This window comes from Meleagris gallopavo, chromosome 1, assembly GCF_905368555.1.
Source record: "Meleagris gallopavo chromosome 1, MGAL_WU_HG_1.1, whole genome shotgun sequence".
Taxonomy (NCBI): domain Eukaryota; kingdom Metazoa; phylum Chordata; class Aves; order Galliformes; family Phasianidae; genus Meleagris; species Meleagris gallopavo.
In genome coordinates, this window is record NC_139404.1 from 163,545,100 (window position 1) to 163,572,782 (window position 27,683).

Below are 27,683 nucleotides of genomic sequence, written 5' to 3' on the forward strand. Positions count from 1 at the left end.
GCAATTGTTTCCTGTAGCTTTTTTTGGATCAAAAAGTGCAGCGGTACCTTCAAGTACACATTGAAGAACTGTCTGGAGAGGAAAACAAGGCAATTAGTGAGTGAAAACATACTTAAGGGAAAGAGAAAAAAGTGTTTACATATATATATGAACTACATTGTTGCTAACTTTTGCATGTAGGGTCATCCTGAAGCAACTCATTACCTGCTCTTGCCAGTTAAAGACTTTCAGCAGACAGAAAAAAATCCACACATTATTTCCATGTCTGCACAGCTTTAAAATTAACTTCCTAAACAAAAGGCGTGTATCAGTTTTCTATAGGCAGACGAAACATGTGAAAAGTCAAAAAGCATCTTTCGTGGGTGCTTCACTCTCACACACGTATCTTACACTGCTCTGCAGGCAGCCAAGAAAGCTCCAGTGACTGTAAGACAGACAAATACATTACTAACATAGTTGTGACCAATAAAATGTCCACAGTTATAATATTGCACAAATATTAAACAAAAATCACAGATTTCTCGAACTTTCATAGATAATCTTCTCACCAAGAGAGTGGTGAGGTGCTGGAACAGGCTGCCCAGAGAGGCTGTGGATGCCCCATCCCTGGAGGTGTTCAAGGCCAGGTTGGATGGGCCCTGGGCAGCCTGGTCTAGTATTAAATGGGGAGGTTGGTGGCCCTGCATGCAGCAGGGGGTTGGAGCTTGGTGAGCCTTGGAGTCCCTTCCAACCCAAGCTAATCTGATTCTATGATTTAATCCATCTCCAGAAGATATGCAGCAAAATCCCCCTCCCCCAGCTCACGCTTCAAGTAAGCAAATTAGCATTTGTCTGTATGTAACATATTCAAAGAAGGTCTCCTGCTACAGAAAGGTTGCAAAAAAACCCTTATTCTTAAAAGTGATTGACATGCTTAAATAAGTTTTGAGGCAGCACAGCAGTGGCGTTGAGACCAACGCTCCAACAGCATGAAGAGGAGCAGCAGTGTGCCCAACAGTGGAGGCTTAGACTACCAAACAGCATTTACCACCACTGTTGAAGATGGTAAGTTTCACCTTGGCACCACGAAAATAGAGTTTAAACAACAACAGAAAGACTGAAGAGATGTGATGGCAGAAGTCTCCTCTTTTATCCATCTATAGCACATTTTCTCCCCACTGTTGAGAAGAAATGAACCAGTCTCTTCCCCTATTCATTTTTTTCATGAGGGAGTCATCCTCCACCTGTGTCTGCATTGTGAAAGTAAGAGAAGAGGCTGGAATTGGAAGAGATCTGTCTCTCATAACAATACACCCCTGTCTCAGCACAAATAAATTCAGAATTCTCATTTTCAAGGCAGGATTTTATCAACACACAGGCATATAACTACGGTTGGCAAATAATGGATTTGCACATCAGGGTGGACCGAATCTCTGCTCAGAAAGGGCAAAATTCAAATTGATCTATCTTTCACTTCTGAGAGGCTCAACTGATCTTTTACAAGCACTGCACACATACCTTGCATGAGAAAGACTGCCTTAAGGTACAACAGTCAGGTATCTTCTATAACCTCAAAACAGCAGCACAGAGTAATCCCACCTGTGGCACCGAATTGAACGGCTACTGTTACCTTCTGCAGTGCTGCAGCCCTATTTGCAACAGGGTTATAAATCAGTGCTCTGAGGACAGATGCTCTAGGTGTTCTAAGAAGTCTATCTAGAGATGACCAAAAAGGCTTGTGGAACTTCACAAGAAAATTCTTACTGCTTTAACCCAATCCTCCACCAAAAAGCAAACAAACAAACAAAAAACACCCCCCAACAATGCAACAAAAGCTGCCATTACCGGTTCAACTAAATTTTAAAAGTGGAACACACGCACCCTTACTGTGCTCAGAAATATGCTGGCATTACATTTAGACCTGCAAGCTCTGCTCACAGGATTGAGATGGACAAGGAGGTCTCCTATTTGATTGCTACAAGTTTTAGCCCGAAGCGAAAGCATTATATTTGCATTACACGTGCCTCAAGAGTACATAAGTAGCAATGCATTTTATTTTACTTTATGCCTTAAGCTAAGTGAATGGAATCCCAAAGCAGTGAAACAGTACCCACTTAATACAAGAATATACTGTGCTTATCTGACAAAATATTCCCATGGTCTTTCAGCATGTGAAAGTAGATCGAGGAGCCACTACTGCATTCTCTACAGTAAGTAAAAGCAACTTGTTTGGCAGAAAACATCTTCAAATTACCTTTTCCTTTTTACTTAAGAGATTTTTATCTAGGTTTTTCCCCATAGCAAGTCCTCACTAAGCACTGTTAAGTGCTCTGAATGACATTTATAAAGCAAGGCTGGCCAGGAGACAAGAACTCGATTTCATGACAAAGTAAAGCTCAGACATTTGTTTTCCTCCTACATTAAGGAGTGATGGAAGAGGTATCTTCCAGTGCATAACTCAAAAGCAAGGCACTCATCTAGGAGAAACAAGTTCAAGCCCTTGCTCCAAATCAAATCGAGTTGCCATACAGGTAGCAAATGCTCTCAATACTGGGCGACTGGTTGCTCAGAATTCCCTGAAGGGAAGAATTTTCCCTGTGAAGTTAAAAATAAATAAATTAATTAAAAAAAATCTTCACTGAAACATGTCACATATGTGCCCTTTGAGAAACTCAACCAAGAAGCAGACATTACCCAGTAGGAGTCACAAGGATAAGGGACACAAAAGCCTTCCCAAATTCAATCCACCTCCCTTCATCATATTCAAAGACAAGGATAACGTTCAGTTCTGAAGGTCATCAAATGCAGGCCTTGGAAAATATGAATCAACTCTGAAGCTAAAAGTAATTTAAAAAGAAATCTCTGTCCAGCCTGCACTACAGGATAAAATCTGAGCACATCAAGAAACTGCAGTTACATCAAGATTGTAGTCATAGTCTACAGCCACCAGTTACAACGCTCTGAAGTTCATAGCAAAGGTATACATCCAAAAAACAAGCCCTCTTTGAAGATTTGTGCTTTTAAAATCCTGGCACTACCCCACAGGCATAGGAACAGTACAAGCTAAAGGAGGGGAAAAAAAAAAAAAAGAGAAAAAAAAAAAAGCACTGCACTTCTACAGTGCCACTGCTAAACCAAGAATCCTGGTTCTCAGGGAAAACAGAATACATCCTTTCTTACTGTCTCAGTTTTAGATTAATTTTTACATCCATTTATTACTTTAACAGTTGTAGACTTTCTTCATTCTACTAAAACAACTGTCATATATATATATATATATATATATATACACACACATACACACACACACACATATATATATACACACATACACACATAAATACACATACATCAGGAATAAAAGGAAAAATAGCCATGAATTTAAACCAGGACCAATGATTAGAGCAAGGAATGAGGTGGCTTTCACATGGCTGGCAATATTAGCAAGTGACATCTACTTCTGGAATACTAGAAGATTTGTGTTTCTGAACTCCCAACAGTGGGATGTAGAACAAGTACCTCAGGGGTAGTTATGGGTTACTACTTTGTAACCCATATCTTCTGCTTTCACAGAACCACAGCATGACTAAAGCTGAAAGGGGCCTCTGGAGGTCACCCGGTCCTACCCCTGCTCAACCAGGGACACCTAAATCCAGCTGTCCAAGAGGTTTTTGACCATCTCCAAGTATGCAGGCCATTGCAGACCTGCATCCAGGAGGTAAAGACAGAGAAAGTATTTTAAGTTTCTTAGCTCTCTTGTTTGGAAATATTATTATTCAAAATCTGATCATTAGGAAGAAATTGTACTGGTAGAAACAACGCATTGCTGCACACTGATAGATGCATGCACTCCTCTCTAGAATGTGAAGAAATCTGAGCACGCAGAAATTTCCAGCTGACTTGTATCACATTGGACTGCAGTCCAATCGACTCACACTAACTGGATTTACTGTTCTTTAATTTTTATCTGCACCAAGAATAACAATTTTGTTCTTAGAAAATTAAGAGTTTGGTCCCATACAAGCTATTTCTTTTTTTTTTAAGTACTGTATTTACTTCCTTAGCTATATGCTTTTATTGCCCTTCATCAAAAATCAAGAATACAAAAAAAAATGAAGAAGCTTCTTATATAAAGTTGTATTTACAGTTTTATTTAGCAGAGTTAAAGAGCAAACAATTTTAACATTGTTGTTGTATTTTTACCCAAAGTTGCCAAGATCTAATAAGTTATTGAACAGAAATACCAGGCGTAAGGCAATGATCCTTAACAGCCCATTAGAGATCATCCCATCCCCAAAGAGCAGAGCTGATAAAGGTGGTAGAAAATTTAGATTGCATTTGACTCAATTTCCAAAAATTTGACAGAAGTGATGAAAACAGGATTCCACTCTTGAATATATCTTTAACATCTGCAGATGAAGAAATCTGTAAAGCACGCAAATTGTAAAGACAATTCCTGTTTCCAAGGGAACATTTCAGTGCTTTGAATCCAAGAATGCTATGTTCATATACAGTGGCCAGTACATGACTATGGCAACACAGATGGTAAAAGATTAAAAACAGGATTAGTATTTCTTCCATTCCATATCATCAGGAGGATTCACTTCTACCTTCCTTTTACCAACATCTGACCAGTTGGTGCTCAGAACTGTGCCTCCGGACTCCATCTGCAACGTGAGAAAACATTTGTTTAGTTTGCTACAGGAATTCTAGCAATACAGAAGTCACAGCAGATTGCAAACTCTGAAGAAACCTGAAGAGTTTAAACTTCATGTAGAAGCAATTTACACAGGAATTGTGTACGTCTGTGTTGAATGAAGTCTGACAGTCATCAGTCCATAATCTTCAGCCTAAAAATACTTGTTATCAGTATTGGACATAATGAGAATTTAATTAACAGGACGCTTTCAGAGGGTCACTCACATTCTTGCAAACTGTACATACAAAGAACTAAGAGAAATTTGATTCTTTCATCCTGAGCAACAAGAAAAGCTCTCTAGGAACCAAAAACTATATCCCCTCTACTAACAGTAACTGAAACAAAGAAACCAACAACAAAGCACAATCTTCCATTGAAACCTGTTGTATCAACATCTCCCACTGAACTAGTGCCATTTACTGCAGGCTCAGGGTCTTGCTGAATAGAAGCCTTTTCTGATGCATGCAAAGCTCAGTACAATGTGACACTGTGCAAAAGATACACATTTCTTTAGAGAAAAAGGGTGAAGACTTACAAACGATTTGTTCATGGCACGTTTCACTTCATCGGTACCATCTGAATAAATCTGCTGGAAAAGTTTATTTAAAGCAGCATCTCCTTCTAGCTTTTCATTCTTTTCTTCTTCTTTGATTTCGACTACCAGTTTGTCCCAGTTCCTTGTATAGTGAGAGGATGATGGATATAAGTGCTGGGTGTCTGAAAAATGGAAGCGTTAGTTAGCTAAGCATTTTCTACAGACTTAAAGCCACAGTTTGCAGAACAGACATGTATGTATCGAGTGAGTCTGACATAATCAAAGCTGAATGTGATTCATTCCAAGATGGGCTATTAATCAGTTTTGAAACACTGCAAAAGCGTTACTTTTCTAGAGAGGCAGAATACTTTGGTAAATAATGCTAATTATTTAAGTAATAATATAAGCACAACAACACAAAACTTCAAAACAGTGACAGGAATAAACATCTGAGCAGATAAAAGCCCAGAGGAATTAATGACAAGCATCCATCCTCAACAATTCATCAGATTAACAGAAGTTATGACTAAATTTAATAAATTAATTTTAGTAATCCCCTGCAGACTATTTCTGTCATTTTCTTCCAGTAAAAACAAGACTGTAAGGCTTTTCATTGTAAATACAGGACAAATTTTATTAAAAACTTTTAACACACCAGTTGTTAATATCTGAAAATAATTTCACAAAAATAAAACTCTTAATGCTAAATTCAGATAACAAACCTGGTATAAACTGCTTTAACTTCAGAGAATCTCCCTGTCCCTCCAGTTTTTCCCATCTTACAGCTTCTGGTTTCTTCATTTTTATTTCAACCTACAAAACACGAAATGAAGAACAAAATTCATCCAGATGACAAACAGACCAGACAAATAATTCCAAATTAGTTGGATTTTGTAACAGTAAGAAGACAATTACATTTGGTTTAGAAACAACCTCTATTACAAAGCCTGCATTGTAAAAAAAAGATAGGCTTACCTTACCAGATGAAGTTGTGGGACTTAAGTGACTTGTCAACTAAGCTCTGGTACAAGAGCTAAGCAGTCACATCAGAGTTTCACCCTTTTGTTTAGCATTACTTTCTGATGCTTATTATTTGCTCAATTCTTTTTCTAAATGATGGCACCCCAGAAGTAATGATAGATCACAACATCTCTACACTGCCAGGCACAAAAGTACATTTCAGTATCTGTTTATTGCCTGGCAGTTCTAGTAATTAAATAGAGCTTTTGAATGACTTCAAAATCCAAGTGCTAGATTTAATTTTCACCCTCCAAAAAAAGTATATATGCTGTATTTGTTGAATACTATACAAACCAGAGAAACACCCAGGAACTATGCTGATCCTTCCAGTGGAGAAATGCAGAAGCTGTATTCATTTGGTTCAAAGAACACATTGCAGCAAGAGAAAATTGACTAGTATTCATTGGCAGAACTGGTAATTAAAAGTGGATATGGTTGTAATTATCATAGAAGAAACAAAATTTAGTGAAGCATGCCATGCCTCTATTCACAACTACACACAACCCCTTTAGACAACCACATGGAAACAGTTCTTCCACAGTCATCCTTAACCTTCAGTCACAGGATAACAGCTGCAAAACAAACTCTGCAAAAGAAGGACTCTGTAGTGTCACTTTTAGGTGGCAAGCTACCTAAGTGCTAAACCTCAGCAGCTCTTTATTTCTGCATAGCTTAGCATAAGAGAACTCTTAGCTCTTCCTAAAGCCACTGTAACCTGGAGATCCCTGCAGACCCAAGAACAAAGGCACCACTGTGAAAGCTAACCCAAAGGATCCCAGCAGCACAGCAGCACGTTGATCTGAAATGTGAACTTTACTTCATCCATTCTTCAAATCAGTCATTGATAAGTAACAGCCCAAGATGCCTTATAAAAATAAAGAGCTTTTTTCATTTCCAAACTGTCATACTTGCAATCATGCTGCATTTTAAGGAACAGAATTTTTCACTGCTGTTGCTCCAATTTTTTTTTTTCTTAGGAAAACTATCGATTCCTAGAGAAGTTTAAGTACACATTTCCTACCACTACCTTGCACTGAGAACAAGAAGACATAAAGCACAGAATGAATGCCCTTCAAAACAGGATGGAGCTTCAGTTGTGATGGATTTTTGTTTTGTTTTTATAAAGTCCAACAACAACAACAACACAGAGCTGACTTCCTCACTCCTCCTGTCTGAATTTCAAACATTTTCAGCGAGCTCACAAATTAAGCATCATGATATTGATCTTAAAAACAGTGAAATAAGTCACAGAACTGAAATAAACCAATAGAAATATACATATTGTATTATTCTGATTGATCAACCTGCCATTCAAGGCCAGGCTGGATGTGGCTCTGGGCAGCCTGGTCTGGTGGTTGGTGATCCTGCACACAGCAGGGGGGTTGAAACCAGATGATCATTGTGGTCCTTTTCAACCCAGGCCATTCTGTGATTCCATACCTGAAGAAATCCCACATTCCAGTGCTTAATACTGGAATCTGTGTGAACACAGATTCCTGTTGTAACTGTGCAGAAGAAGCATTCAGGCTGTGCCAATGATTACTCTTCATTAAGTCTAAAGGAGTTAGCAAAGCTTCCTTCATTGGACTCCTCTAAAACTACTTTGGAAATTACAACTGTGAAGCTCATCTCTGATACTCACAAATTTAATTCTCTGCAATTAACACAAGGAAGCTAAAATATTTTTATGGATCTACACGTAAGATTAGTAGCTCCACATCAGAATTAGCAGGTTGTTTGGTTGTTTTTTTTATTGGATTTGGATCTTATGAATCCAACATTTAAGTTAATTAGCCACTTACATAGGCACTAATTGGTTAGCAGTGAAACACTAAGTCTTAATTTAAAACCACCTGTCTATCCTCCACTTCCTACACAACTCTTCTCAAGTTGCACAAGCCATTATCAACTCAGCTGCACATTTATGCTGAGGAGGACTTAACATGAAGATTTTTATACTCTGACTACCAGCGCATCTCCACTGAACAGCCTGTAATGACAACAACAAAACCCAGCACATTCTCAATACTGAACCTGCTCAAACCTATGCCACTTCCATTTTCCTTCTGTCTGCTTCCCCTTTTGCTATCTCCTCTTATCCTTATGCTTCAGGGTTTCACCAACATATTTCACTAGTTCAAACACAGGCTGCATCATCTACCAAGAATGATTACTGATGCAGCAAAATACTGAACATGAACCTCCAAATACAGATTTCTTTGCAGAGTACAACCCTCCTCAAAGATCCCTTTGGCTACTCAGAGGACTCTGCCCACGCATTTAAGAAAAAAATCTTTATACTTCTGCTGTTCCAATAATCCCCCTCTCTCTTTTTAATCTGCTAGTTGGTACACTTTCCTCTCTGAAAGTGGCCCTGAGTCAGTACTATATGGCAAACATCCCCGAGGAAGAGGAAATGCTACAAACTAATTCCCAGTGTAAGATACAGATTCCTTAAATCTAAACCATTTTGACACTGCCCAACCAAGTATATTTAGCTGAAAAACTGAGACAGAAGACATTTATGACCTAAGCCTTTTCTCGTCTACTCCATCTACTTCCATTCAACTCACCCATTAGGAGAAGTGGCAGGCAGGAGCAAAACTAGGGATCATTAGCTGTATACCATTATACAACCAGGTCTTTCAAAAATAAAGCTATAAAATTCTGCTTTGAAGATGCCTATTTCTGCTTTACTTGATCTAAGGAGAAACAACTTTGTGAGTCCCAATTATGTGCACAAATGGCAATAAATGCATTTTCATGAATGTTTTCAAGCAGATACTGATAGCTTTCACATAGACAAGTAACATCATTTGTGTCTCACCTAACACGTAGGTACTGTTAAGCTTTTTTCTCTCCCTTGAAAAAGATTCAGTACCCAGGCAAGAGAAATACATCTCAGTGTTTTGCCAGCTCCTTTGATTTAACATTTATATTTCATTAAACATATGCCTGTGCGCCTCATGCCAGCTTTAGAATAAGACAGGAAAAATTCACCATAAATTAAATGCTTTGCATGCCAGTTTAAGAAGCTGGCTCTGGTTGTTAACCACTTAATCAAATGCTGCTTTAAAAACCTGCAACCGAATAGAACATAAAAAAAGGTTCAAAACCTTTAGGTGCACGAAGCTTAAGTTATACACAGGTCCTGGTTATGCTCCAAATTCAAGCTCACCATACATTAATGATACAATGCACAGCTACACTAAGCCCACATCCTGTTTTCAAAGTTAATCTTTATTGAAAGTCAGTCAGTGAATGCAACAGAAGCAAAGAAGCTCCGAAGCTGCATTTGTCAGAAACACAGAGCAAATGACAAATGCAAAAAGAATGATGCCTTACACCCACCTGTACCCACGGTCCTCCCTCTTATAACCACATATCTCTGAAAGAAGTCTGCCTCCATCTTCTTTATGCTGTCCCTTGAGGCAGGAAGATTTCCTCCCCTCAGCTTTTTCTGCTTAAGGTTGAACAACCTCTCCTTGTAGCTCATGGCTTACAGCCACTGGCCACCCTGATAGCTCTACTACAACAGCGTCCTTCTTCACCAGTTCAGATGAGATACATAAAAACGAGCAAAATTCTTTTAAAAAGAAAATTCTGGTATATGCTGACAAGTTGTGAGAGATTTATTCTAACTTTTAAAGCATCTTCTATTCTACAATTCATGCTAAGGGAAAGTTTGCTTGGAAAATTTGTGTCGAGCTCTGATCAGACGGATGAAGGAAATCAAACCTGGCAGAGTTAGAGCAACAGCTCAGACATTGATTTTAAGATGTATGAAAAATATCCTTTTAAATTCTGATGTTTTGCTATATTTAACACACGAAAATAAGAAATCAGGCTTTCCACTAAACTCCTTAGTTATTGGAGCTGGTTATTCCAATCAACTCCTTAGTTATTAACTCGTGATGTCTAATACTGAACTACTGATTGTTTTGCCCCAGCTGTGAGCTTTAAATCGTATCACAGAATCATAGAATGACCTGGGTTGAAAAGGACCACAGTGATCATCTAGTTTCAACCCCCTGCTATGTGCAGAGTCACCAACCACCAGACCAGGCTGCCCAGAGCCACATCCAGCCTGGCCTTGAATGCCTCCAGGGATGGGGCATCCACAACCTCCTTGGGCAACCTGTTCCAGTGTGTCACCACCCTCTGAGTGAAAAACTTCCTTCTAATATCTAACTAAACCTCCCCTGTCTCAGTTTATAACCATTCCCCCTTGTCCTATCACTATCTATCCTCATAAGCAGTCGTTCTCCTTCCTGTTTATATGCTCCCTTCAAGTATTGAAGAAAGCCACAACAAAGTCTCCCCGGAGCCTCTCGTTTCCAAACTAAATAATCCCAGTTCCCTCAACCTTTCCTCATAGTAGAGGTGCTCCAGCCCTCTGATCATCTTAGTGGCCCTCCTCTTGACTCGTTCCAAGAGCTCCACACCCTTCCTGTACTGGGGGCCCCAGGCCTGGATGCAGTACTACAGATGGGGCCTCACAAGAGCTGAGTAGAGGGGGACAATCACCTCCTTCTCCATCCTGGCCACTCCTCTGGCCCAGAACATACAACATATAGAACATACAAATGTTGAGAGTTGTCATTCCACAATCATACAATGTATTTTGTTATCTAAATTTAAAGCAAGGACCAAATATCACCATGTTCTAAAAAAAGAGTACAACCCATTAAAATTCCTATTTTAGTATCCTAGTTTTAGCATCCTAGTTATCCAAAGTATTTTTTTTTTTTTACAAGTGTCTTATATTCTGAATTCCAATAAATTCAGTTTAAATAAAGTATTCTGAAATTAAAATAACTCTGCAGTGTAAACAAAAGCTATGGAGAATTAGTAATTTTGTTTGATAGAAAAGGTATCACGACAACAGAAGGGATTTGGCATGCAGCTTTCCCTTGCCAGCTATGTACTATGGATAACCAAGTGTACAATGATCCAAGTTTCCACCTTACTGACATTACACAGCAACAGCTCATCAGCATTTTGGATTTGCACAGAGGTAGCCAGCTGTGCAGATCACTTCTGTAACCCAAACCTCTTTGCCACATCCCTTGTACATAACCATTCATATGCCTGTTGTTCTTATACTCACCTTCTCTCAAGACGAGAGGAACATTTCTTACACAAACTTCCTCTTTATACACTTACATAAAGCATGGACATTGACTTACACGCTTGTTTAAAATATATTCCTCAACATGAAGAAGTTTAGATCTGCCCCACACCCACCTGCATTCACAAGGAAGTTCATCTTTGCCCTTTCCTTTACGCTTAACACAAGGCAGTGTGCTTTTTCAGTAAAGCTGCTCGGGGTATTTCAAGGTTTGCATTGCAAAATGCTGGTTTGAGGAAAAGAAAAATTCCACTGATGCACAGTACCATATTCTTGGCATGAAGCAGCTGAGAGCATGCTCCTACCTCAGACCTCTCTATTAAGTAGCAAATGTCAACTGTGAAAAAATGCTGAGGGTTTCTAACCCCTCCCGTGCTTGCAGCAGATCTTTGATGTCTAATTAAAGGAAAGTTCTGGGGTCAAGAAACTGATTTTTACCACTTTTTCAAATGCTTCTAAACTGCTGCAGGCCACTGTTTGCAGAAAGTCCAAACCAGTAAAAATTAAAGATGTACAGAAGTTGTGCTGAGGCTACTTGCAGATGCAAGACAAAGGTGAAGAACAGACAGCACTGGTTTCCTTCAGGAGCACAGGGACACATGCTAAAAGCACATATTTGTCCTCCTTTGCACTATTTGTGCATCTGTACTTCCCTACCATGTTTGCTGGACAGAGATAAATCAGCTAACTTCACTTTCAATATATTTAATCCATCATTTTCAGTTTTTATGTTGTTTTCCTTTTATGAAGGGAACAGAAGGATAGCTGCACACACTTACAAAGAGCAGACTCGTTCCAGCCTTTACATTTTGGCTCCCTCTGCTGGAAGTAAGTTAAAAAGCCAAGTAGCACCACCAGTGTACCTTTGTTAGTTGCTGAAAGCAACTTGCAGTTTTCAACGTGGTACAGTTCTTGCCATCTCAGCCAACACCTGAACATGACTGAAGACAATGACTAAAACAGACCTACTTACATGCTTTTTTTGCCAAGCAATGCTGAATTTTAAGCAGCACTGAGAGATCCACCTCCAGCTTCCCTAAACTACCAAAACACACAGGACTGTTTTACCATCTGCCAGTTTTACTGTTTCAAACTCTATCCATTACATTTATTAGTTCTAACAGGTTAAGTGAAACTCGAAGTCGGTAAGTCTACCCACTGCTAAACCTGACTGTGCATTCCTGTTTCCTCATTTAGCTGAAAAGAGCAGATTGTTCATTGCCCAGTGAAGACTTTCAATATCCTAGTGGCAATGTGGCTCACATTCAAAGCAGCGATACAAAATAAAGCACTGTAAACACATCCAGGTATTCTTCCTTTGAAGAGGAAGTTTTTCACACAGAGGGTAGTGACAGGTTACCCAAAGAGGTTGTGGATTCCCCATCCCTGGAGGCATTCAAGGCCAGGCTGGATGTGGCTCTGGGCAGCCTGGTCTGGTGGTTGGCGACCCTGCACATAGCAGGGGGGTTGAAACTAGATGATCATTGCGGTCCTTTTCAATCCAGGCCATTCTGTGATTATCTGAAATTATTAAATTACAGGAAAACTGCTTCTATCCCATGAAAGCACAACTTCCTCAGAAGCTTCTACTCACTTGATTTAAATGGTATCTCATATGCTGTTGTTACAGACAAATCACAGAGCAAGACATTTGTGGAGCAATGCAGTCACTGTCCTGCGGAAATCTAGGCTGGGAGAGGCAGGAAGGAGCCACAGTCTATTCCAAGTGCACAGGATTCCTCCTGATACAAAGTAGATCACAAAACTACTATGAGAAAGCTCTGGCAAGGTTAAGCTTATTGACAAGGTGAAGCCATTGACCACTGTATGTCACAAAACCACCTCAGCAGGATCCTGCTGGACTCAGGCTCCCAACAGCTGTGGGAGTGCAAAGAAGCCACTGCTGAAAAGGGCTGCAAACGCAAGAATGATTTTTTTCCAGCAGCATCTTAATCACTAACTGTACTCACCCTTCTGGCTTCAGTATCCATGTTTCAGGCACGTTATCAGCAGCTCTAAAAATAATCTTGTCCCTCTCTACTCATCAGCTTAGCCTTCAAGCATGCAGCAAGATGAAGAGACTTCACTACGTCTGTAACTGTCATCGAGACATGAGAGTCCTCCCAAACACAGCCTTCTAATGCCATTCCTCCTGAGAGCCTTTTCAGTCACATTTAGCTGTGATATACATGTGCTAGCATGCACTCTGGGAGACTCCTTCCACCCTTGGCCCAGTCTGGAGACTATTACCAGGATTCTGGGTGCGATTTTTGTTTCAGTTTGGTGACAGGTTTTCATTTGGAATGGGAAAGAGAAGAGATAGGACAGGAACTACCAGGGAAAGATGAAAGATTCTGATTTTCAGTGCAATGGAGAACACATTTCTGAAGTGAGTTTCTCTTCATATTCCTTTACCATCTTGATTCATGTTGGAAAACCAGCTAAGAGCATGTGACCAGAACTCCTCCCAGGTGTAAACCAGAAGCCCTGTTCCAGGAGCATTCCTAACCTGCTCCCATTGCTAAAAAGGCTTCAGTCCATGAGACCAGACATGAGCCTGACTGAAGTAATCCCTTGACTACAGCCAAGCTGCTTGGTTCAGTACACCACGCTACAAAGGAATGAATGTACACACAGTTGAGGTGGCTGCAACAGATCCCATTGCTCTGCACTCACTTGGAAGAAGGAAGCATGTTTAAGAGTCTTTAAACATCCACCTAAATTGCTGATAACTTTTCATGACCAGCTATCTCTTTCATCCTAGCTGTTCAGAGGTATGTCCAGCGTTATCTCTAAATTCCACAGACCCTGATGTCTCACAGGCCAGTCTCCCAGTCTCTGCAATAACTCATTCATCACTTCAAAATGGAAAACCACGACAGCTTCAGATAATATTAGTGATGCAGGAGGATTCAAGTATGTAAGATCTTGCAAATCATACATCTACACTGCAGGTTCGACATCTCCAGTTTATTAACAACTTCAAGGAATAATATTAACTAACAAAGAATCAGATGTAGTACAGTGTTTGCATTATTCAAAGTAATTGCTATGTATTTTCCATACTGCCCATGAGAACAAAGTACATACACAAAACTGCTGCAACAAAATCTGCATTTCCAGTATTCAGACAAGCACTGATCGTTCTCTTAAAGCATTTGATGTTTGTCAAAGCAAAATATTTTAAGCCCATAAAGAAGACCTGGCATGCTTCAGCATCTTTAATGCAGATCTGCTTTTAACGTTTTTAATTCAGGCTCCATCTGCTGGTCAGAACCAGAACTATCGGAGGCATCACAGAGCCTGCATTCCTTCACTGTACTTTTCCAATGCTATCCTTTTCCAGGAGAGGAAGTACACCTTGAAGTGTAGACTTCACCTGTTAGAACACCCCCTGCATTTGCTCTTATCCTGTTCTGCCTTAAAAATACTCACTCCAAATTACACAGGAAAAGCAATACTGGGACGTAAACTTACAATTCAGACACTGTTTGAACAACAAAAGCTTTTACACCACTTTGAGAATAATGGTCTGAGCCAGACTTCAGACTACCAGAGATTATTCAGCTCCAGAACAACTAATCCAGGCTAGAGATGGTAGCACAGGAAGCTCAGCTTCCTTAGTGCGATGAGCAGAGAAACTGGGCCAGCATTTCCACAAAGCTTTCTTATCACCTCGATGTTCCTCTTCCTGAGAGCATGCAAGGTTACTGTAGGTACCTTTTTCAGAAGGCAGCAGGTAAAACGGAACACGAGAAAGGCATGAAACTTTAAAAAGCTTTGTAGAACCACTGTTGATATAGAAGGAATAAATGGTTTTGATACTTTCATGCTTCAGAGGTTCAGACTTGGCTCTGTGGATAATGTGTATGTCTACGTAGCATACCAACAATATACGTTATACAAAATCTGACAGCTTTCTATGTTATCTGTAGTATAGAGGAAAAAATGCTCAGCTAAAACATTCTCTCTCCTCATGCAACTTCCAGGTGTCTAACAAGCACTGCTGCCAGAAATAGCATTGAATATACAGGCTCATGAAAAGCCAAGAACAATTAACACTATGTGTAAATCCTACCAGCAGGAGAGATCGTGAAAGGGTCAACAATTATTTCAACACTGCAATTCTCAAGCTCTGACATTTATTTCTTAGGGAGAAAAAGATGACAGTACTCTGTAACACAATTTGGATTCCTAAAAGTTTAGTAACAAGCAGTTCATACTTTCTAAATACCTGAATTGTACAGGTTAGGGCCACAGGCATCTTTTAACAGCAACTGTTAAAAGCATCCTCAATATAACTGATTTGTATTTCACTAAGTACCATCACATCACTATTTCTAATATTTGCACGAGTTTAGAACACCTTCCACTCACCAAAAAGCACCCTGAAAGAAAAGCAATCCTATACAAAGAGCAAAATATTACAATTGTTGCAATGAGCCATGACAGCAGATCAGGAACAGAAATAATTTACTTTAAGAGCTTACCTTTGTTGAAAGCACTTTAAATGTACTTTGCTCTGGCACTATAGAATGGAGAAGAACAAGCTTTAAGTTGTAGTCTTCACCTGATGGAAGCCTCACCGATGCATTCATCTGTTAACAGTTGAAAACACATCTCTGGTCATCTTTGAGAGCAGTTTTCCATTTTGGAGTAAAGAATTGTCATTTGACATCAAGATGAAGTGATTACTGATCCTTTACTAGGATACTTAAAACATCAGGCATCAAAATTTCAGACAACACCACTACATTTCTGCATTATTCAACAAAGTGTTTGAAAGTACACTACAGAATTGAAATCTCCTATTCATTTTTTTAGCCAGCAAGTACTTAAAAAGCCTATTATCTTGTCAGCTTGATCTGCATTCTTTAGAGAAAGAATTATAGCAAATGAACTATCAACATATTAATAATGGAACATGAAACAATTTGCAACTTCCCTTCTAATTCATGCAAGCAATGTTAAAACTGTGTGAGCACTTGCCACACTTTAAAGACTACAGTAGCAACCAAATACTTCTACAGTTCACCACACACCAACTTAGCTGAGAATAAGAACCTAACTCTTCAGTGTTTACCCTTAATTAAACACAAATATCATCGTACTGAGTATGGCATTACAAAGATTACCACACTTCCATGAAATGCACACTTTGCTACAATTGACAGTTTCAGAAACACACCCAAAAAAAAAAATCAAAATGACCCCACCAAGACGTTGCTTTTCTGTTATCATCCTAAAATTATTTATTCACAACTACTTTGAGAGTACCTCTCACGCATCTGGAATATGAATGGACAGAGATACACTCAAAAACATGAACTCCAGATCACTTCCTCCAACAGGCAAGTAGCCAAAAAGCAGATGCTCCCTCTGCAGCATGTATGTCACACTGCAGGTTGTGTGCAAGTCCTAAGGACCTCATTGCAGCAAGAGCACCCAGTTCACTTGATTCTACAGATAACTACAGCATAACTGTATGTCAAAATGTTCAAACTGAAGACAGCTTCTAGCATTTCTTCATGCTTTTAATACAAGTGAACACCATCCGGTAGAACTACACCTCATGGAATCTAGGGATGCTTATAATAATCAACATAAATCACCTCTTTCTCTGAGAACTGCACTCTGACACCTTCCTTCTGAGCATTCTTGATCATTATAGTCACAATTACTTGAGATTCTGTTTGGTACCAGTCGTACCTTAAAAAAAAAAAAAGAAAAAAAATGCCTCTAAGGAGATGTTTAAAAGCAAAAACAAGCTAAGAAAAAAACCCCACAACTCCCTTGGAATACATAACTCCCACAAAAGCTGGAATATTATACTGCATAGTTCAAGGCAGGGGGGAGAACAGTGTCCTTCCACACTGCACTTAAAGATTTGACATATATTTAAAGAATAGAAAAATGATTAATCGAGGAATTTATGAAAATTGGGTCACCTTAACCAATTCACATTATAGCCTGCCTTCAATAAATTAAATAGCACTTTTTACTTCAGGATCTTAAAAGCACCTCAAAATCATTACCGACATTAGGCACTACGAGCAAATCTTTGAATTAAGCTCACAATGAAAATCAGAAACAGAAGCTAGAATGCCTACTCCATTCCACGCTCCCCCAGCAAGAACAAAGTCAATGACATTGTTTGAGAAACAGTTCACTTAGAAACTTCACAAAGTGGCAGTCTACAGAATTGTTACAGTCATTATCTTGCATCTCCAATCCCCATGTCAGCAAAGAACAGTTAAGACAAATATTTTGGTTCTCACAGCAAAGCTGAAGTCAACTTACTTGATCTTGGCTGACAGAGGCTGCTGTTGTGTATTCTAGACGAAGCACATTGCATTGGAAAGAAAGTTGCATCAGTGTAAAAGAACATACATCAGTGCACCAGACATATATAAGAACAAAGATACAAAGCACTTCCATACTGATGGCTTTTCCTCTGTATATGGGTTAACTTAGGAAAGAAAGATGAAATTCTTCACTCTACGTTTGTGACAGACTTTAAGAGTTACAATTTACAGACTGACAATGCACACACTCAGTGCATCTCACAACACACAGGCCACACACTGCAGAGATAACAACTAGATCAGCTTTAATTTCTTTCTTTCCTGGCTAAGAAGTACACCTGAAAGACACACAGCAGCTGTGTTGCTCATCTGTGAGTCACAAAGGAAGCCTGAAATGGGTCTAAGAACGAATGGCACAGTTTTTAAACATAAAAACCCTTTAAATCATATGTCTTTATATACACCCACATTATTTTCTGCACATTTTCTCCCTCTATCCTATTACTAAGGTATAAAAAAAAAATGGCACAAAGACTATTTTTCTTTCAAGAAGTCAATTCTGACATTTCTTTTGAAGATTTCCAATTAAAAGGGGAAATATACTTGTCTGAAAAAAAAAAAAAAAGCTGAAAAAAAAGTCTGCAAAACCCACTTGTGAGCTACCACAACATCTTCTAGCAGTCATAAGTGAGTTAGCATTGACAAGATGAGCTGATTTTTTTATTAGGTCACAGATTGCAAGTTCAAACTTGAATGAGCGCACAATAATTTCCAGACTTGTATGTCATTCCTAAGTTTTTCAAGCTGTAAGAAGCCACTGAATTCTACAAGCATGTTTGAGACAAAATTCAAAACATTATTAAGGAAAACACCTTACCACTTCTGTCTGTGATCCTGCAGGAAAAAAAAAAGAAACAAAAAAAGGTCAGAAATAAGTGAACCCACATGACTTTTACTTTACTTTTCTTCACTGACTCTAGTCAATCTGCACTTATGCCAGTCTCAATAGTACAGAAGTTAAAAACATGCCAGCCCTACCTTTCATCTGCTGCCTTAATGACCCTCTATTTTTAATTAGGCTTTCTTTCTGCTACCCACTTCAACAACCAACTTGTGCAAAGCTACAACTGTAATACAAAACATGTTCCAATTAACAGGAGGAACAAGCTTTGCATTGCTTTCCTTTCCTTACAAGAAAAGGATATAGACCTTCACTTAATGAAATCAACACCATGGCAAAAAATAGAATGGAAATCACTTCCTGCAAGTCTGTGCTAGCTTGACCATCCCTTATTTAGAACAAACTTCTCATCAAATCTGTATGTCATGCCAGGTAGCTACAGCTAGTGAGTGAGATGGAATCCCAGCAGACACATTCACTGGCATGACCTTAAACACACTTTAACACTTGAATGTAAACAGTAGCTCAGTATTTCCTCTTCTAAATGTTTTTCCAAAGCAAAACTCTCCCTTTGTTTCCTTGTAATGCATACTGCTAAAAAGATAAAAATCTTTGGAACATTGTTTCTCCTGCAATTGGTTTTTAGGCAACATGTTGATAAAACTTGCATTCTTTCTGCTGCCCATTCTCCAGTAAGTTACAGAAAGAGGGGAGAAGTCACAACAGGTGGAGGAAAAAAAAAAAAGGCAGCTCTTCTGCTACAGTCCATTAAAATCAGCAGGCAGTTAAGCACTGCAGGTAAGTTCACTGCCAGAGGTGTCAGTCTGTAGAAAGATACAAAAGGAAGCCGTGTGCACACTCACTGACTATCACCACAAGACAGCAGAGCTGTGATTAGTACCCAAAGGCACTCTCCACATGAAATCAAAGAGGAAAACCACCAGATTTTCATTGCTCTTTCCCACTTAAATTCTCAAGCCTTGAAAAAAATAACGTTGATGTTGGATTTTTTTCTGACACATGCTTCCACGGTTCAAATCAGTTGTCTGAACTTTAACTACATACCCCCTTTAAGTCTAAAGAGTCCAGGATACGTAGTCAAGAGAAACAAGGCATAAGAAAACGTGACTTCTTTTAAACATCAAAACTTTGGTTTCAGTACAAAGTAAACTGCAACCCCTTCAGAGAGAAATGAAACAGCTTTAAATAACAGGGCACATCAAATCCTGTATCAAGTAAATGTGCTTTCTCTCACCGTTTAACGTTTCCTCACATCTTTTAATCCAAACAGTAAAGGTATCATCTACATCTAGAAGAGATCAAACACATTAGCATTACAACTCTTCAAGTAATGGCATGCATTGCATAAAGAACAGTTCCTTTCAACTCCAAGCAGGAACAAATTGATCCCAAATTCATACCAATTTATTAAATCACGGTATTATTTCCAAGTACTTCCACGTAAACTCATTCACTTCAGTTAATTTTTAAGTACTTTATACAGTTCCTCTACTTAACTCTGATATACTTAATTAATTTCAAATTAATTTCTAAGACACTAGGCTTTTTTTTTTTCCTCCCTCTCAACTGACCCACATATGATCCTGCTTTCCAACTGAAATCTACGTGAGAGTTAGAGAGCAAGAAGTACTGTTTTAAGCACTTCTCCCTTCTCTTAAAATTACTTCTCCCAAACAATCACATGCTGCCTCTCTAGAGGATTACCAAGAGGCCCTTCTGTTCTGTGGACAGCCCACAGGTTGGTGTGAGTTTGCACAAACACCAGGCATTTTCTCCTGGTGGTTTCACACATACTTTACATGCATATCTACAGTTTCAGGGATGTTAGAAATAAGTAGGTGCCAATTTCACTTTACAAATCAAAACCACAGAAGAGTCAAGATCATGATGATTCTAGGAAGAAGCTCTCTAGAGAAATGAATTCATTGGAAAATAGCTAATAAGGTAGCAGAGCATGCATCATTTCAGCACAAAAACCCTTCACAGTCAGGAATGCAAAAAAAAAAAAAAAAAATAGCTGCAGCATTACTAACCATCCACTAATCACAGCTAAACTTCTATCTTTCTGGAATTCACATTGAGAGACACACAAGCAACCTCCCTGCAGAGGGCTTGAAGATGCTTAAAGAAAACCCACACAACGTTCCAGGAGAAATGCACGTAAGATGAAATGTGGCTCCACTGCAGTTCTACAGAAGTATTCACCTCAAGCCTTTCAGCACGCATACATTTTAAGGTGTGCCTTATACAACTGCTACCCACTGCAAAGGGAAACAGAGTCAAATCTACACTTGGCAGCAATTGAAGAATTCTCTTTTTAACTACAGCCCTATAATTGCCACGCAATACAAAGATCCAGAGTTATCTGCTCTGCTGTCCTGGAAGATCTGCCTCTTTTCCTGCATTCCAAAACACCATAAATTGAAGCAAGAACTTCTTTTCCTCTCAGTAATTATTCTCTCCAACAACTTAGCAACAACATTATGAATAACTTTCAGTTCAGAAAGCCTAACTTAGTCTTCACTTGCACAAACGAAGACGTTTTCTTTGCAAAGTTGGCACGTTCCATCTTTACTAAAATTAATCAGGTGGCCAGAGCAAAAAGGAAATTTCTCATGTGGATTTGTTCTAAACCCACATCACGTATTGAAGAGTGGCAGATCATATTGCTTTTTCAGTACGAGGCAAGTCAGCAAACCCCACAACACCCCACTAGTCTCATGGCTGAGTGAGATCCTGCTTCCTAACTACGAAAGAAAGAAATTCTCCACATTCAGTAATACACCACATCCTATTAATCTGTTGCTGTAGGAGACTAGTGCAGCACTGACAGGCCCAGGGCAGCAATAAGCACAAGTAGTGAGCATTAGTGTTCCTCAGCATTCCCAAGACATAAAGCAGATCTTCCATCAGCAAGGAACAGAGGCATGTAATGGTGTACTTCTGCCCCCTTGTGTGGCAAAGAAACCAGCCTTGGCAGCACAGAATTCCCTGCTGCAGCAATTCTCTATCAGGCAGCAACAGCTCACATCTTCTCTCTTTATCACCTGCTCAGTGATACGTGGCTAATTTCCCCATTGTGCTTTGCTCATTTTATGCTTGCTACATTTAACTGGAAGTTAATTGTTTTGCCAAAATGCTTATGTTCACAATTATTTTCACCTGGGACCCATCAAACATTTCCACAGAACGTCAAAAGCAAATTCTGTTACTGGCATAAATTTGCCAGCAAGTTGGAAAACACAGAAACTAAAAATCCGTGTTTTAAAGAAAGACTTCAAGAATCCCCTCATCTCACAACATGTCACAGAACTTTGTGATGCTGAAGACCATTAGAGGTAAGCTTCAAAGGAGAAAGCAATCAGGAAACACTGGGAAGCTTCAGAAACATTTCAATTGGGCAAGCAGCAAAACAATGACAAATAAACAGATAGGCTTTATGTGTATTATGTATATATATATTTTTTTTTAGTTTTCTACAAATGCATAAGAGTAGCAGGGGGCACAATCACTTGGCAGGAGGAACCATAACTAGCTTATGCTCCCATCAAATTGCACTTTTAGATCAGAGGAGCAGGACACTTGTTTGGGAGAGGCAAAGTAATTACATCTTTGCTAAAGCTTTCAGTCTCAGCCACTGTTGTGGATAATATAACTGAAGGATCCCAGGTGATGACAGTGCTTATCAGAGTAGTGCACTTTGCTCTGTGTAACCTTTCAAGATGCTTTTAAGATTTCCTTCTGCTGTTGAAAAAGGGAATTGAATGAGGTGAGTTTTATTTGATGTGGAGAATAGAAGGAAAGATAAAGGAATTATAATCATCTAGAAATTACTTTGTTATATGCTTCCTAGGGTTTTCTACCAAAGCTTTCCACGTTGAACTATTTCTTTCGTGCTTCTAGAAGGAAGTCATATGATTAGAAAGCTCTAATTCTCCCCTAGATAACGTGTGCAGTTCCAACTGCCAACACTTTAAGGATAAAGAGAGCTCACACACACGCTTCTGTCATGCAGTGAGAGCTGAAATCCATTCTGCCAGTTTGAATGCCCACTAAGCTGCAGGCTCTTCTGAAGGCCAGCCCATCAGGTAGTTTAACCACTCAAAGTTCCAACTACACGTAACTCTGTTCAGAAACCTTCCTGTGAGAATTAGTGCCACACCATTGCCACTAATTACCTGCAAGACTTCTGGGAAGCAGGGAAACATCCTCCTTTTGTAAGGCAACAAAACTATACACTACCAGCTAAGAATTCCACATGCATTTTTAAGCAGTTTTACACTTCCATGTAGCAACTGCACAAGTATCTCTAAAAGCCAGACCTGGTCCAGATATCTCAAATCAGGCACCTAATTCCTAAGCCTTAAGAAAAACAAAAAAACAACAAACAAACATGGTCTCTACTTTCAGTTAATATGTTAGAGAATTTCATTTCTTATTAGCAAAGGAGTGCTGTGCACACAAGAAATTTTAATACTTACTGTCCAACTTCTGTCCCTCTTTGAAAGACTCTAAAGCAGATGCATAGTTTTTGATATGGTATTCTCCTAACCTGACACAAAGAAAGAAAAAAAAACCACAAGGAAACTGCAATTACTTTCTAATCTAATCCACATGCTGAAGATTACCACATCCCCACGTGTTGGAATTTAAATCACCTATGAAATCTGTTTTTTAAATAGTTAGGATGTTAACATAATCACCCCTCCCTCCAAAAAAAACAAAAAACAAAAAAAAAACAAGAAACCACACCAAAAGATCTATTTTATCTTATAACCACAGCTTTATTACAAAGGAGTTACAAGCAGCATGGCATGGAATTTACTCATTCACAGTCTTGCAAGAAGTTTGCATAGAGCAATAATCCAAATGCTATTATTGTCCTAAAGAATACCAGAATACTGTCAGATACAATACATACCCTTTCCTAAGAAGTGCTACAGCGTTACTGGGGTTGAGCTCTAGGGACTTCTTTGCATCTGCAACTGCATCTGTTGGAAGTTAGTTTAGAGGTGAAGATTATTATGAAAAGCAGTGAAATGCAAGTCTTCCAATACGCCTCAAAAAAAAATAATCAGTACTATGTTAGCTTCCTTAGCCTGCATACAAATCAAACTGACTGAGTAACAGTTTGATAAAGTCTTCAACCAGCTATAGAGCTCCATAAAAGATGAAGCAGTGACTTTCATTTAGTCAAATCCTTAGGTCTGAACTGTGAATCATCATCACTTATCTATTTATTTTGTTTGATTATTGACAGGAAATTTGGGCTAACTGTTGAGTTAATTCAGTTAACCAAATAACACCTGGGTGGTAGATTATCACCTTCCTACCACAACTGGATTCAGTGTCTACAAAAAAAGCACATAAGGTTGGAAGAGCTTACAACACAAAGCTTAAAACCTGCCTAAGAAGTCTACTGAAAGTAATGTTCCAAGATAGTACTGTGCTAAACTCAAAGAGAAAACTGGGATTGCAGAGTATCAGATTCACTGCAAGTTTTGCAGATACAAAATAAAGATGAGGAAACTTTCAAGCATGTCCTAACTGAAGAACCAGCAAACTAAGTTACAGCTTTGTTATTACTGATGTGTCATAATACACTTGTAAGAGGACTGTCAGTGTTGCCTGAAGATGTTACCAGTGTAGTTCTGTAGAAGAATATGGGCATAAGCTCGTTGACAGTAATATTCAGCATCATCTGGACTCTTTTCCAAAGCTCTTGTCAGTTCCTGTGAAGAAACACAGAAAAACATGAAATGGCACTTCGGAAATCCCCATGAAGATACATTACCAACCTCTGTCAAGTAAGATGTCAGAAAAAATATCCTGAATCAGCATGAGTGTTTACCTGTTGATCAGTTTTCATCCATAAAGCTTATGGACCAAAGCATAAATCCATCAGAGCTGGAGGTACAAGGAACCTGCTGGTTATACCCATTCCTTGCAGAGAAGGGACTATCAATGCCTTAACTAGGAATTCTAATGCACAGGCGATCCTGTACGTTCCAAAAACCTTCCTATAATCCTCAGCACACCTGAGAAAAAACACTGTGAGGGAGACATGCCTGGCTGTGATCTTGGGCAACGTGCGCCAGGTGACCCTGCTTGAAGCAGAGCTTTGTTTAGACTAAATGATCCCTAAGTGGTCCCTTCCAACCTCAACCATTCTGTGATTTGTACACAGGTCTGATGGATTTGAGGAAGCACTGCAATGCCAGGGATTTGAAATCAATATACGTTAGTCAATATGCCTGTGCAGGAATAACATGCCATGTCCAAAGCATTGTAATGTGATAAAATTGTATGTTATAAGATACTATTGAGCATGGGAGATTGTTCTGAAGCATGCTCAGCAAGAAAAGGACAAAAGACTCAGGCAGAATAGGGCTCAAAGAATACGCTGTTGCAAAATGGGAAAAGCATTTAGTACTTCCTTGCTAGGAAAATCACTGGGTATGCAGACTGAAATAGTTATATTATACTCTCTGAGAGAAGAGTTTATTATTTTTGCATAACAGAATGAAAGCACAATGACTCAATGCACACACACTTGGAAAGAATGTCTCCAGCTCTCCTACTAGCAGAGAGCAAAGCTCGTCTTTGAGGAACATGGCAGGTCTTCTGAAGCTACCTCACTACGTCACCATAATACAGTTACTATGTTTGCTAACTTCACTGAATTCACTATTCAGAATTTGGCAAGCACGAGGGTGGCTAAGATACAGACTTCAAGCCTGCATAAATGTTAGTACAACACAGCTGCTAAAACTCAATCTCACCAAGCCAGAGAAAAAAGGATGAGTAGCAGGGCCTGTTTTAATTCAGACTGGTGCCCTGCTCTCTTTATATGCTTACACCAACTAGGAACTACATGGCCACAACAGCTTCTTCCAATGTACGTGACACTTCCATCAGCGTCATAGAAAATGTACAAAGCCCTGTGCAAGTGCAGCACAAAAATCTAAAACCTCAGAGGTCTCCAAAGAAGCAGGAGGCAGAAACAGGCACAATAAAAAGCAACGCTAGATTTAACTGTACAGACATGTAAGTTTAAGGATACATTCAAGAGCAGACATCATTATGTAAATATTCATGGTATACAGATACTCTGGACAGGAGAAGCATGAGGAAACCCAACAGGATCACATAACACTGTGAAGTACAACTTCTGACCCTCAACACCAAGCAGGAGACTGACACTGAAAACTACAGGTGCCCGACAAGCAGAACCCATTCTATGACCAAATGTAACTTCCCATGCTCTGCTCTGAAAACAGGAACACTGATCAGAACCAGCAGTCAGTGCAGGAACAGATTCCTCAGAGGAACCTGCAGAATTAGTCTTCATTCATGGAAAGCAATCATTTTCAGCTGGGTGAACTTACATTGGTTGGCTTTCTGTCAGTCAATCACTATATCTTGTTCAGCTACTCCTCCTCAAAACAAATCATACAGCACAGCTACTTGAAGTCAGCCAAGGGGCAGCTGACTGGCACTAAGAATTCCAGATGGTGGACATCAACTGCAGTTACTTAGACAAGCTCAGGACCTGCCCTCCCAAAGATTCAAATAGATGCCTCCAAGTTACCTCCACTCCAGGCCCTTACTGTGTGGTCAAGTTACAAACACATCTGTAAATCCACAAATAATGACTACAATAATGGGAAAAGTTGGTATGAATTAAAAGTGTTCTCAGCCTCCTGTCTCACTCGTGCCTGAATTTAAGGGGGTCATCATCCTTTTGACAGAGCACTTCACCAAAACAAAGATATGAATGCTTGTTTCAGCAGGTACTTCTGATTCTCTCTTAAGCCACCACTACTTACACTGCAGAGCATTATTCCACACAGCAGAGTACTTCTTTAAGATGACACAAAAAGCCATTAAGAAGTTCATGGCTTTATCACAGAATCATAAAAGAATCATAGAATGGCCTGGGTTGAAAAGGACCTCAAAGATCATCTAGTTTCAACCCCCTGCCACGTGCAGAGTTGCAAACCACTAGACCAGGCTGCCCAGAGTCACATAATTCACTGTTTAAACACAGATGATGACCACCCAGTTATATCAGACCCAGGAGCAGGAAGCCAAAGCATGCACATCAGGAATTAAAGGAATCACAAGTTGTGAGAACACTGTGGGAATGCCACGCAGACTGGACACATGTCCTGTCAAGCGTGCAGGCAGGGCACAGCACCACTTACAGGGTGCCAAGACCCAGATTATGAACGTTAACTACATGAGTTGAAAGACCAGTTGCCCAAGGAGGCTGTGGATACCCCATCCCTGGAGACATTGGTGACCCTGCACATAGCAGGGCGGCTGAAACTAGATGATTATTGTGGTCTTTTTCAACCCAGGCCATTCTATGATTCTAAGGGCAAGCAAACCTGGTGCACTACGTACAGCTCCAAGCTGGTAAGTCATCAGAACGCTAAGTTGCATTATGGGACTCACCGGCAGAATAAAGGCTAATACACTGAATACCTTTCTCTGACAAGCTTGTTTATTTAACCATAAGTGACAACTGCTTCATCCACACGGCACACAGAGGGGGATTTTACTTCTGCTTTTCCTTTATCAGCGCGAGTGCCGTGACAGAAGAGCCCCGTATGGAGCCAGGCCCCACACACAGGGCAGCCCTTCCGTGAGAAGCGTGGCGATCCACCCCCTGCACGCAGCGCTGCCCGTGAGAGCCCACAGTCCCTCCCACAGCCCTCCGCCGTCCACCGTCCCGCTTCTCACCCTCGCCGCCGCCGTCGGATCTCGGTCGATATCCGCGTCCGAGAACCTGCCGAAGAAACACAACGCCGTGAGGCGGCGAAGCGGGGACGCGCGGGTAGGGAAGAAGGAACGGGGCGCTCACCGCGCTGCCGTTTCCGCAGCCGCCGCCATACCGCCCGCCGTCCCCAAGAAACTTCTGGAGCCGCCGCGGCGCCCGCGCAGCACGCCCCAAGGCCGCAGCCGCGCGCGCGTGGCCTGACGGGATGCGCCGGGACCGAGCGGCCCCGCAGGCTCCTCCCGCCCTCCGCGTGACGGGCCGGGGCGGCCATCGCTAGAGAGGCAAGCACCCTTCCCGCCCCTTCCAC

At 40.1% G+C, this 27,683-nt stretch overlaps 1 protein-coding gene across 1 annotated transcript; it reads right to left on the reverse strand.

The window, feature by feature from the left end:
- Nucleotides 1-4,101: 4,101 nt before the first annotated feature.
- SUGT1 (SGT1 assembly cochaperone of MIS12 kinetochore complex) lies at nucleotides 4,102-27,616 on the reverse strand. The gene is made up of 13 exons (XM_085215791.1): nucleotides 27,461-27,616; nucleotides 27,340-27,385; nucleotides 24,233-24,323; nucleotides 23,513-23,582; nucleotides 23,073-23,143; nucleotides 19,826-19,879; nucleotides 18,547-18,563; nucleotides 17,665-17,699; nucleotides 16,977-17,073; nucleotides 15,855-15,962; nucleotides 5,936-6,026; nucleotides 5,214-5,395; nucleotides 4,102-4,646 (listed from the first exon to the last, which is right to left on the reverse strand). Exons 1-13 carry the CDS (start codon nucleotides 27,487-27,489, stop codon nucleotides 4,545-4,547), a joined length of 993 nt encoding a protein of 330 aa, XP_085071917.1. The 5' UTR covers nucleotides 27,490-27,616; the 3' UTR covers nucleotides 4,102-4,544.
- Nucleotides 27,617-27,683: the final 67 nt, after the last annotated feature.

What these genes read in the sequence shown, in the direction of transcription:
- SUGT1 (XM_085215791.1), bottom strand. Translation starts at nt 27,489, where the DNA reads ATGGCGGCGGCTGCGGAAACGGCAGCGCG. An exon ending in GCTGCGGAAACGGCAGCGCG is followed by an intron (nt 27,386 to 27,460) that starts GTGAGCGCCCCG and finishes TTTCTTCGGCAG; the next exon opens with GTTCTCGGACGCGGATATCG. An exon ending in TTAAAGTGCTTTCAACAAAG is followed by an intron (nt 6,027 to 15,854) that starts GTAAGCTCTTAA and finishes CGTGTTTTGTAG; the next exon opens with GTTGAAATAAAAATGAAGAA.